The following is an 11,797-nucleotide window of genomic DNA, read 5'->3' as shown; positions in this document are numbered from 1 at the left end:
GAACCAGAATCCGCAATCACAAGAAAACTGAACCCGAAATCCTTAAACCCTAGAACATAAACCTCAACCCTTGGTCCATTAATCCAGTGTCATCAATCTAGCTAAATTAATCTCAGATAACCGCAATCAATGGCTTCCAGATTAATAGATTAGGGTTTCAGAAAATATTACTAGAGCGGCGATTTGTGACAAAACAAGAAACGAAAAACCCTAGTTCTTAATTCCTAATGCTAACGAGTTCGTTATAGATTCTTGGAAGAACAAGATCCAAACACAGACTGTTATGCATAAGATCACAAGAAAAAACAAGGGAAAATTTTGAGCAAGAAGAACCCTGAAAATCGCCTAAGGATAGAGAGAAAACACGACCCTCGTGGTCACACAAACTTTAGCATTGCATGGAACTATGCATTTTTTTTTTGGGTAAAGGGTTACCCCGGTGAAATTTTATATCAACCAATAAAAGAAACAGGGTGTGCTGTGACATCAACACACACTACTAGTCTTGACAAACCAAGGCTAGAATACAAGAAACAAACCAAAACCCAACAAACGACACAACCCAGCCAAACCGCTAAACTAGGGAAACACGACCCACAAAAACAAACACTGAGAAAAACACACTAGTGACTCGTTAACCCGGATCTATCTCCAAATTCTTCGAGATCAGCCACCTTTCCATTATCTTCTTATAATTCGGTTGCCCACCAATCTTGAGACCCATAATCCTAAGCCGAACCGTATCAGTGATAGTTTTTGAGAGAGCCTCAGCACTTCGTTGAAGAGGAGAGAATAAGCGATTGTTCCGTTCCTGCCATATATAATACATGGACGCCGCTACCATGATTTTGCAAATAATATGCTCCAGAGTTCTTGAGTTTGTATTGGTCTCCATCCATTGCATGATCGATGACCAGGTGTTCGTTACATTCCCCATATCTACCATGTTTCTAACCAGACCCCATACCTCAGACGCATAAGGGCATTGGAAAAATAGATGGTCTCTAGAATCACGATCGTACTTGCATAAAGGACAGCACATGAGCTGTAAATTAGTAGCACTGCCCGCTTCCCACACCGACATCCTATCTTGTGTCTTGTGTTTATCCTTGATAACTAGCCATAGATGAAAAGAGTGACGAGGAATGCATTGAGAAAACCACACCGCATTAGCCCAAGTAACCTTATCATCTCTATACCGCAAATTGTTCCAAACCTCCCAAGATCCAAAGTGCTGAATTTTGCCTTCCAAATCTTTCCAGCCGAACCGATCTTCCACATCCGCTATAAGTTGAGGGATATCAACATTTATAAGGACTGGATAAATATCATACCAAGCATCAGGCCACAACCATTGTCCAGTCTCAGATATAAGGTCAGCAACCATAGAATTAAGAGAAAAACCAGCATTCGCTATCGCCCTAGGGGAGATAAAAGACCGAAGAGGACTGTATGAACACCAATTATCACTCCAAGCATTAGTTTGCCGCCCACTTCGAACAGTTATCCAAATAGATGACCGAATAGCCAAGAGTTTCCGCCATCCCCAAGTAATATTACCTTTACATTAAATCTCCCAGAAACTTTTACCTTTCAGCTTATAAGAATGAATCCATTGAACCCACAGCGATTTACGATTCGTTATTATGCTCCAAATGTGAGATGTCAACATGGCTTTATTCACGTCCATGATGCTTCTAATGCCTAAACCGCCCTCATCTTTTTTTTTTTTTTTTTTGGGTAAAGGGTTACCCCGGTGATTCTATATATTGACAATCAACAAAGCACAAGTAGTGTAGAGAACCTACACTAGTTCAAACATGGGACATGCCCCATGAAAGTAAAACAAAATGAAAAACACATAAACACCACCAAACTGGAAAACAACTAGACTAAACTCTAGCACAAAGCAATCAAAAACGACTCAATCAGCCACCATCTTCATGAAGGTTAACTCCAATGATTCCCCATTCGCCAAGAAGCCTTCGGACATTTTCACAATTCTTTAGCTTCGCTCCCATCAATTTATATCGGACCTGTTGGAAAATAAGATCAATAATAGCTTCTGGTGGTCTCAACTCATTCTTGAATAATCTCGCATTACGCTCCTGCCAAATGAGATACGCAGTGGCGGCTACCAATAATCTTGCAACATAGCTTCCAGCTGATTTCGACCTGGACCGAGTTACAAGCCAATTAACAATGTCATCCCACTTAGAAGCAACCGACTCCATACCCGCTTTATGTCTAACTTTGTGCCAAACCTGATCCGAGAATTTACACTCGAAGAACAGATGGTTATGAGAATCATGATTTGCGTAACAAAGCAAACAGCACATCATGTTCATGTTTTTTCTCCGCGAGATATCCCAGCTTAAAATCTTATCTTGAGTGAGTAACTTACGTCTCATAATAAGCCACATTAAGAACGCATGGCGAGGGATGCATTGACTGAACCAAACAATACGGCACCACTCTACCTCCACCTCTCGATGTCTAAAGGAATCCCAAGCCCGAGCCGTTGAAAACTCATGAAGGTGATCCCCTTGACGCCACAAAAACTTGTCTTCCTTAGCCGGCTGAATAGATCGAGTATCAATCTGATTAAGAGCCGGGAGACGATGTCTCCACTCAATCGGCCAACCCCACGAAGAATTTAACCATAAATCAGCCACCTTGGCATCCAAACTGAAACCTGCATTTGCAATTTGTCTCGGAGTAAAAAATTGAAACAACGGACCTATATTGCTCCACGAGTCGAACCAAGCTGAAGTCGATAAACCATTCCCAATCTCAGCCCAAACAAAACTCCTCATTTCCGGCCGAAGTTGAATAATTTTCCTCCACGACCAGCAACAAGAAGAAGGGGTATTACAAGCCCAGAAACTTTTACCTCGTAACCTGTACGAATGAACCCAATCAACCCATAACGATTCACGTTTAGATAAAATGCTCCATATGTGCGCAGAGATAAGGGCCTTATTAACATCACCAATACGACGAATCCCCAACCCACCCTCATACTTAGGAACACAAACAGTATTCCAAGAAACCTTTGCCCTGCCCCTCTGGAACGAACTATCATGAGACCATAGAAAATTACGCATCAAAGCTTCCAGGCTAGAGACGACTCGAGCAGGCAGGATAAACACTGAAGACCAGTAAACATGCAGAGAAGACAATACCGAAGTAATAAGTTGCAGTCTACCTGCAAACGAAAGTAATTTATTCCTCCAATGCATAATACGTTTTTCAAGCTTCTCCACCAACACCTGGCAGTCTTTGTACAATAACTTAGACGATATAAGAGGAACTCCCAAGTATCTCACTGGCAACGACCCCTCAATAAACGGCATTATATTCAGAATAGCAGTTTTAACAAACGATGGAACATTAGAGAAAAATACTGTACTTTTCTGGACATTAGGCGCCAAACCCGACATCTTAGAAAAAGAATTGAGCGCTTTCATTATACATCTAGCCGACGCAATCTCGCCCCTAGCGAAAATAAATAAGTCATCCGCAAAACACAGGTTTATAATCTGCTGACGTTCGCACCTGTTATGGAACTTAAACGAAGAGTCTATCCTTACCGTCTGCTGAAGAATAGCCGTGAGGATCTCCATCACAAGGGTAAAAAGATATGGAGAGATAGGATCTCCCTGACGCAACCCCCTCTTACCCTTGAAAAAACCATGAACATCACCATTAATACAAACCGAAAACGTGGTCGTGGAAACACAAACCATGATCCAATGAACCATGCTGCTATGAAACCCAAAACCCACCAAAATGTTCTTTAGAAACGCCCAATCAACAGTATCGTAAGCTTTCTGGATGTCCACTTTAAACGCACATTTAGGGGGGCCGATGTTTCTATGATAATTATGCATCAACTCTTGAGTTAACAGAATGTTATCGGAAATTTTTCTACCTGGAACGAAAGCCGACTGGTTGACACTCACAATGTCATTAAGCACTCCTTTGATCCTGTCAGCAACAATCTTGCTAATACACTTGTATAGCACATTACAGCAAGCAATCGGACGATAGTCCGTAACCACAGATGGCGAGGATGTCTTGGGAATAAGAACAATAAGCGTGTGGTTTAATTCCCTTAAAAGTTTCCCTGTAGCAAAGAAATCTATAACAGCTTTTGATACCTCATCACCAACAATAGGCCATGCATTCTTAAAAAAACCCGCTGTAAACCCGTCAGGACCAGGGGCTTTATCCGAACCCATGGAGAACATTGCCCTTTTAACCTCATCAGGAGTAACCGGACGGACCATATGGCGAGCAACATCCCTCTCTAACTTTTTAGAGAACAAATCAGGAGTCGGACTAATAGTCGGATTACCCGGGCAGCCCAAAAAGTGCTCATAGTGATCAACAAAAGCTCCCGAAACCATCTCATCCGTATAAACATTCCCTCGAACATCACGAATCACCTCAATACGGCTATAGTGAACTCTATTCTTGAGTGTCGAGTGGAAGAAGGCCGTATTCATATCCCCGGCCGCTAACCAGTCCACTTTAGATTTTTGCTTCAAAAACCTCTCTTCGTCTAACAACGCGGTTTGAAAATCACTTCTAGTAATAGCTTCCTCCTCTCGCAGCGTAAGACTAGACGGATCTTTATCCATATCACACTGAATACGGTCAAGCTTAACTCTAAGCTCTTCAACTTTTTTATGCAAGTTTCCTTGATGATAAAGCAGCGCACGTAACGGAGATTTCAACAGACGAAGCTTTTTAACAACCGAAAATTGATACACTCCATCAATGGACATACCCCACCCCTTCTCCACAATCGGCAAAAAATCAGGTTTATACGCCAGAAAATTAGCAAATTTAAAAGGCCGGTGTTTTCTATTTTCCATATCCGGGACGCTAACCACACACGAGCAGTGATCCGATAACCGAGAAGGATGAAAATCAGCAAAAGCACTCGGAAACTTTTCTATAAAATGAGGATTTCCCATAACTCTGTCTATCTTTTTCATTAGCCCAATCCCTTTCTTTGGTTTCTGATTCCACGTGAAATGGATACCAGTGCGTTTTATATCTACCATCTCAATTTCATCCACACACTCTTGAAATTCTTTCATGCTCAGGGACACCGAGGAACAACCCATAGATTTATCCTCAAGATTCAACGCCGAATTAAAATCACCTAGAATGACCCAAGGTTCATTACAAACAAAATTCTTATGCAAAGAAAGCTGTTTCCACAAATCCCTCCGACTAATATAGTAGTTTGCTGCATAAATTACCGAACAAAAAAACATTTTCTTAGACTGTTTTAGAATTATTTGGAGATGCATAACCTGATCAGTCTCCAAAAGCACCATAACATCAAGAATAGCCGGATTCCAACCAACAATAATACGCGTACCCTTCACACAATGGCCCCCATTCGACGTCCAGTTCCACCACCGAAAAACAGCCTTACACACTTTAGGCAGATTACTCACCTCCACATGAGATTCAAGAATTGCACATAAACTTAACTTTAACTCTTTAATGGCATGGCGAACCTCCGTTTGCTTTATGGGGCGGTTCAAACCCCTTATGTTCCACGAGGCGATACTAACCATTGAGCACCGATGAAGAAGGAGTGCTTGCCCCTTTTTTAGTGTTAATAGTTCCTTGCCTCAAAAAACCATCCATTTCATAGCCATCCGCTTCGTAAAAATCATCAACAAGCTCATCATCATCCAGATTTACTTGGGCCGGATCTGGCCTACCCCCATCCGGTTCCTCATTAGCACTTGGGTCATTACCATCTCCAGCCGATTTACTACTATGGCCTTGTTCCTCATTCACTTCATTCAAAGCATCAAAAGGATTTCGAGACACCACATTAGTTGATTCCGATTTAGACTTCCCGTTATCTTTCCGATTAGTAGAAACTGGGCGATATTCAAATTTTGGCTTCGGTTTATTGACATTAAAACCCACTTTTTTCGCTGCCTTCTTTCCTAGCACAGTAGTATACCCATCGTCATCCACAGTAGATTGCCTCTTTGACGGACCAGGATCCTGAACCGGCTGCTTCATCTTTCTATCATAACCCGGACCCTTATGTTGTTGTTTTTTATCTTTTGACACGCTAGGAGCCTGCAGAGGACAATTTTCATGGGTGTGCCCGAAAACACAGCATCGGCCACACCTATGAGGACACCATTCATATTCAACGTAGACCTTCTCCTTTACAAACCCATCCCCATCAAGACAAGGAACCGCAATCGTTAACTCTTCTTTCAGTTCAGAATCTGCTGAAATTTCTACCAGAGCCCGAGCATAGCTGCTTCTCCCCCAACCATCAACGCACATAGACGTGGTGAACGAATCCAAAGCCTTTGGCACACCAATAGTTGTAGCAATTAGACTTAAACCATCCTCCGTATACGCCGCTAGAGGAACCTCATGGAATTTTACCCAAACCTGAACCTTTTTCACTTCTTTTTTCTCAAGCTTTAACGATGGCGACCACACTTCTAAAAATAACGGCTGTGAACGAATAATCCATGGCCCCTCAGTAAGAACCTTTTGCATACCTGCTTGATCAGCAAATTTGAAGAAGAAAAAGCCGTTGGCATTCATCATTGACTTCTGCAGTCCATACCGCTTCCAATTATTTCTGACAAAGTAGTCCACCACGGGAAAAGCAACCCGGTCCCCCAAGAAATACCCATATAGCGTGTTAGCAAGCTTATCATGCACAACTTTGACCGATTCCCTAGAAAGGACCACATCACACCCATCCTGTTTCTCACTCGTCTCTAAGGAACGAAAATTCACTTTAACATCCGCCTTATTCCTTTGGACCACATTAGCAAACGAAAGAGTCTCATGGCACTGACCAGCATTATCATCCTTGCTAGTCGTCGACGAAGATGCTCCAGCAGCAAATAAGTTTTCCACAGGTTTAGAAATACTCATCAACCCATCCAAAACCGATACATTCGACGTAGAAAACATACCTCTTCTCGGAAGTAGAGGGTTGCCTTCAATGTTAGTAACTCGTAACCCGATCCCACGAATTGGTGCTGTACCCGGTGTAGGCATCTCCTCACCCACCGTTTCATTCAAGTAATCAGATCCATCTAGGTCGGTCGGTTTATTAGCAAAATTGTTCAGCGGGTCAGGCGGTTTCCCGCAGTCATGCAAGACACTAGCAGTAGCGTCACCAGTCTTGGAACGAACATCCATAGCTAAACAAACAACTCTCACGTGAAACCAGAACTTTAAACAACCATGCACACGATAACCCAAAACCCTAAAGCCGCAACAAACGAAAGCAGGAACGAAAACTAAACCCTAATTCCTAGAACCCTAGAATCAGTCCGCCACCCTTAATCGATTATGTTGGAGTTATCAATCTAGCTAAATTAAACTCAGTTAACCGCAATCAACAACAACCAACGTAATAAATCAGGGTTTCAATACTGATACCTAAGGCGGCGATTAAAGCAAACAAAAAAAGTGAAAACCCTAATTTAGATCGATCACTATTGCTAACGAGTTCGTTATAGAATTCTGAAAGGATCAAAACTCTAATCACAGACTGTTATACATCAGATCACGAAGAAAAATCAGGTTTCATGAAGAACAAGAAAAATCGCCATAGGAGAGAGAGCATTAGGGTTTTTATGTAATCCCTCATCTTTAGGAGTACAAACATGTTTCCATGCCACTTTTGCCCGAGCCGAACCTTGCAAACCCCCATTCCATAAAAAAGATCGCAATTTTTTCTCCAAATCTCTAATAACACCATGAGGAAGCATAAAGACCGAAGTCCAATAAGAATACATGGCTGCCAAAACCGAGTTAATAAGTTGGAGTCTTCCAGCAAAAGACAAGGATTTAGACACCCAGTTATCTATTCTTCTTTCAACATGCTCCAAAAGAATTTTGCAGTTACTGGCCGCGAGTCTAGTTGATATCAGTGGAACTCCGAGATACCGAACCGGCAAGGAGCCTTCATGGAAGGGCATAACTTCAAGAATTAAATTCTTAATGTGTTGAGGAACATTACTGAAGAAAGCCGTACTTTTAGAAGGACTAGGGACAAGACCCGAGATATTAGTGAACTTTCCAAGAGCATCTCTCAGATGTTTAACCGAAACACTATCACCATGAGAAAAAACAAATAAATCATCAGCAAACGAGACACTTACTATCTTTTGTTTTGAGCAACGAGCATGGAATTTAAACGACGTCTGTGAGGCTACTTGCTGCAAAAGTAGGGTCAAGACTTCCATTACTAGAGTGAACAAATACGGGTCTAAGACCACGTTTTCCCGCAAAATAACCATGAAGTTCCCCATTAATGCTCAGCGAGTAGGTCACCGTTGAAACACATGACATGATCCAATTCACCATTTTACTATGAAAACCAAATTGGTTGAGGATTGTCTCTAGAAAAGACCAGTTGACTGTATCGTATGCCTTTTGGATATCAATTTTAAAAGCACATCTAGCCGGGCCTCTACTAAGATGATAATTATGCATCAATTCCTGCGTCAGGAAAATATTATCAGTGATTTTTCTACCCAGAACAAACGCCGACTGGTTTATGCTGACCAAGCTTTCCAAACTCCCTTTAATCCTATCTGTGATGATCTTACTGATGCATTTAAAGAGCACATTACAGCAAGAAATAGGACGGTAGTCAATAACAGAGTTAGGTGTATCCTTTTTATGAACGAGCGCCAAGATCGTATGGTTGACTTGTTTCAGAAGTTTACCATTTTGAAAGAAATCAAGAACCGCATTCGTTACCTCATCTCCTACAATATCCCACGATTGTTTAAAGAAAGCAGATGTGAATCCATCAGGGCCCGGGGCCTTATTTTCACCAATACTAAACATGGCTGTTTTCACCTCCTCTCGAGTCACTTGTCTTACCATGTTATCAGCCGATACTTGGCTAAGGGTATTAACAAAGATGTCTTCATCATCAAAATTCTGAACTATCTGATCAGTACCCAAAAAATTCGAATAATGCTCCACAAGGGCAGAAGTAACATCCTCACCTTCAAATCGATTCCCATGTATATCATGAATACAACTAATTTTGTTTCTGAAATTTCTGCTTTTCACCACATTATGAAAATAACCCGTATTCGAATCACCAGCACACAGCCATTGAACCTTCGATTTTTGTTTAAGGAAACATTCTTCGTCATAGGCCGCCTCCTGAAAATCATGTAGACACTTGGCAGCCAAGTCACGAGCTTCTACGTCAAGGGGATTAGTATCAACTAACTGCTGGGCCGAATCCAGCTCATTACGCAACCTTTTAACCTTTTCATGAAGGTTCCCCTGTTGGTGTAAGAGTTTACGTAGACATGGTTTCAGATTTCTCATTTTCCTAGTAACCGAGAACATAGCATAACCTTGAACATCCTTGGCCCATTCACGAACAACATGCTGCCTGAACTCCGGTTTAGCAGTCAGGAAATTTGGGAATTTAAACGGTTTTTGCTTTTTACGAGGAATAACTGGTAACTTTAAGATACAGGGGGTGTGATCAGAGACCCGAGCCGGCTGAAACAAAGCATAAACATCAGGAAATAAATCCATAAATTTAATGTTACTCATGATACGATCTAATTTCTTGAGTACTCCAATCCCTTCTCTAGGCTTTTGGTTCCAAGTGTAATGAAGCCCATGACTCCGAACATCCACAAGCTCAGCAACTTGGATGCAATCAAAAAATTCTCTCATACTAATGGTGTGACTCGAGGGACCGTATAGACAATCCTCCATATTGAAAGCTGAGTTAAAATCCCCTAACACTACCCATGGTTAATCACGAGCTAAACTAGAATGCTTACAAATATCCTCCCAAAGGGATCTACGATCTTGATATTTATTTTCCGCATAGACAAAGGAACAAAGAAAGGTTTTGGATTCAGCTTTTAACAGAACTTGAGTGTGAATAACCTGGTCAGATTGTGAGAGCACCATGAGATCAACATCCTCTGTATTCCACCCCAAAATAATTCTGGTTCCTCTTTGACATAGACCGCCATTCGAAGTCCAATTCCACCTACGAAAGACCCCCTTACAAACCTTATCAAGATTATTAACATTCACATGCGTCTCCAGAACCGCACAAATACTCAACTGATTTTCATCAATAAAAGTACGAACTTCGTTTTGTTTCAGGGGACGATTTAAACCCCTTATATTCCAGGCAGCTACACTACCCATTAAAACCGCTTGCACCGGGAGTGCTTGCCCCCTCAGACTGAGTACTATTAACATTATTACCCATGAATTTAGACATTTCAGTTGGGACCCATTCCAGAACCTCCTCATTCTCTAAACCAGCTTCCTTCTCAGGACTCACACGGCGAGTATGCTCATTATCAGCCTTTGGTTGTTCACCATCTTTAACCGGAGTTAAAACCTGAAACGAGTTCGACACCTGCATAGTAGGCTGATCACTGTTTGCTTTGGTTTCCGATGTACTCGCTCCAGAATTATTTATCTTAGGTCTATATATAACCTTCGGACGCTATTGTTTCTTTTGGGGAAATGTTTGTCTAGCTACCCGTCTTCTATCAGTTACGAACCCTTCCTCATCTACCGAAACCTGTTTTGCCTTCCCTTTGTCAACCTTACTACATGTATTCTCATCATGGCCAAACAAACAACATGTTGCACACCGAAGTGGCCTCCATTCATATTCAACTTTAATTCGTTCCATAATATAGCCCTCCTCATCCATCTTAGGGATCGCAATAGATATATAATCTTTGAGCTCAGTTTCAGCATTTACCTCTATCATAGCACGGGCATAACTACTCCTACCCCAATTCTCTGCACACATATCCGCTATGTATGAATCCAATCTTTTAGGCACTCCCAACTTAGAAGCCAACAAGCTTAAGCCATCATCCGAATAAACTGCAATCGGAACATTATGCATTTTGACCCAAAGAGGAAGCGTTTTAATGCCATCTTTTTTTAAGCTAACCTTCGGCGACCATACATTAAGAAATAAAGGAATTTTCCTTATCAACCACGGACCTCCTTCCAGCACTTTCATCATACCCTCCTTCTCCTCAAACTTGAAGAAAAAGAAACCCGATGAGTTCATCATTAGCTTCGAAAAACCAAACTTCGACCAAACGTTTTTGGCATAATATTCTACCACCGGGAAAGGCAGTCTATTCCCTAGAAAATAACCATATAAAACGTTCTCAAATTTATCCTGGACCTGTTGGACCACCTCTTTAGGAATAACAATGTCAGCATCATCTCTTATCTCAGCCGGTTGCATAAATCTAAAGTTAACCTCCCTTTTGATCCGATTCTTGGACTGAAGTTTGTCAGCATACGAACTCTTGCTATCTTTTTTAGTAGGATCCCAAAAACCCTCATCCTGAATCGTAGCACCCTTATTTTCCACATTACTCGAACTAGGGTTTGCAGGGATGTCCTTCTTGGCTGCCGAATAGTCACCTCTATATCCCCACGTAGCATCCAATTCCACAGGTTTTGAAATCTCAAACAAACCATCAATCACCGACACATTATTAGTAGAGAACATACCACGTCTCGGCATCATAGGATTACCCTAAATATTTGTTACTCGCAGTCCAATCCCACGCACCGGTGGTGTGTTATCATCGTTCCCAGGTGTACCATGATCCAAAGATTTGATCCCATCACTATTTCCCTCCATGCATGCAAGAACCAAACAGTAGCAAAATGCAACAAGAGAATTCGGCAGAAACCCTAATCAGCCGACAAGTAAAAAATCCCCTTAATTTCG

At 41.7% G+C, this 11,797-nt stretch overlaps 3 protein-coding genes across 3 annotated transcripts; all 3 read right to left on the bottom strand.

The window, feature by feature from the left end:
• Positions 1 to 634: 634 nt before the first annotated feature.
• On the bottom strand, positions 635 to 1,387 carry LOC110881987. Its single transcript, XM_022130102.1, has one exon. The coding sequence runs from the start codon at positions 1,385 to 1,387 to the stop codon at positions 635 to 637; it is 753 nt and encodes a 250-aa protein (XP_021985794.1).
• Positions 1,388 to 1,928: 541 nt separating this feature from the next.
• On the bottom strand, positions 1,929 to 7,218 carry LOC110881989. Its single transcript, XM_022130104.2, has 2 exons — positions 5,598 to 7,218; positions 1,929 to 5,263 (listed from the first exon to the last, which is right to left on the bottom strand). The coding sequence occupies exons 1-2, from the start codon at positions 7,216 to 7,218 to the stop codon at positions 1,929 to 1,931; spliced, it is 4,956 nt and encodes a 1,651-aa protein (XP_021985796.2).
• A 3,316-nt stretch (positions 7,219 to 10,534) lies between these two features.
• On the bottom strand, positions 10,535 to 11,587 carry LOC110881991. Its single transcript, XM_022130105.1, has one exon. It carries the CDS (start codon positions 11,585 to 11,587, stop codon positions 10,535 to 10,537), a length of 1,053 nt encoding a protein of 350 aa, XP_021985797.1.
• Between the last annotated feature and the right edge of the window lie 210 nt (positions 11,588 to 11,797).

This window comes from Helianthus annuus, chromosome 10 (genome assembly GCF_002127325.2).
Source record: "Helianthus annuus cultivar XRQ/B chromosome 10, HanXRQr2.0-SUNRISE, whole genome shotgun sequence".
NCBI classification, from domain to species: domain Eukaryota; kingdom Viridiplantae; phylum Streptophyta; class Magnoliopsida; order Asterales; family Asteraceae; genus Helianthus; species Helianthus annuus.
Note: the sequence above shows the minus strand (reverse complement) of the source record. Positions and strands in the feature narration are given on the sequence as shown.

Bases quoted from the DNA above. Each gene is read 5' to 3' on its own strand.
- LOC110881987 (XM_022130102.1), bottom strand. From the start codon at position 1,387: ATGGTTGCTGACCTTATATCTGAGACTGGACAATGGTTGTGGCCTGAT.
- LOC110881991 (XM_022130105.1), bottom strand. From the start codon at position 11,587: ATGCCGAGACGTGGTATGTTCTCTACTAATAATGTGTCGGTGATTGAT.
- LOC110881989 (XM_022130104.2), bottom strand. From the start codon at position 7,218: ATGGATGTTCGTTCCAAGACTGGTGACGCTACTGCTAGTGTCTTGCAT. The intron at 5,264-5,597 runs GTTAGTATCGCC...TAATTTATGCAG, and splicing joins TTCTTCATCGGTGCTCAATG to CAAACTACTATATTAGTCGG.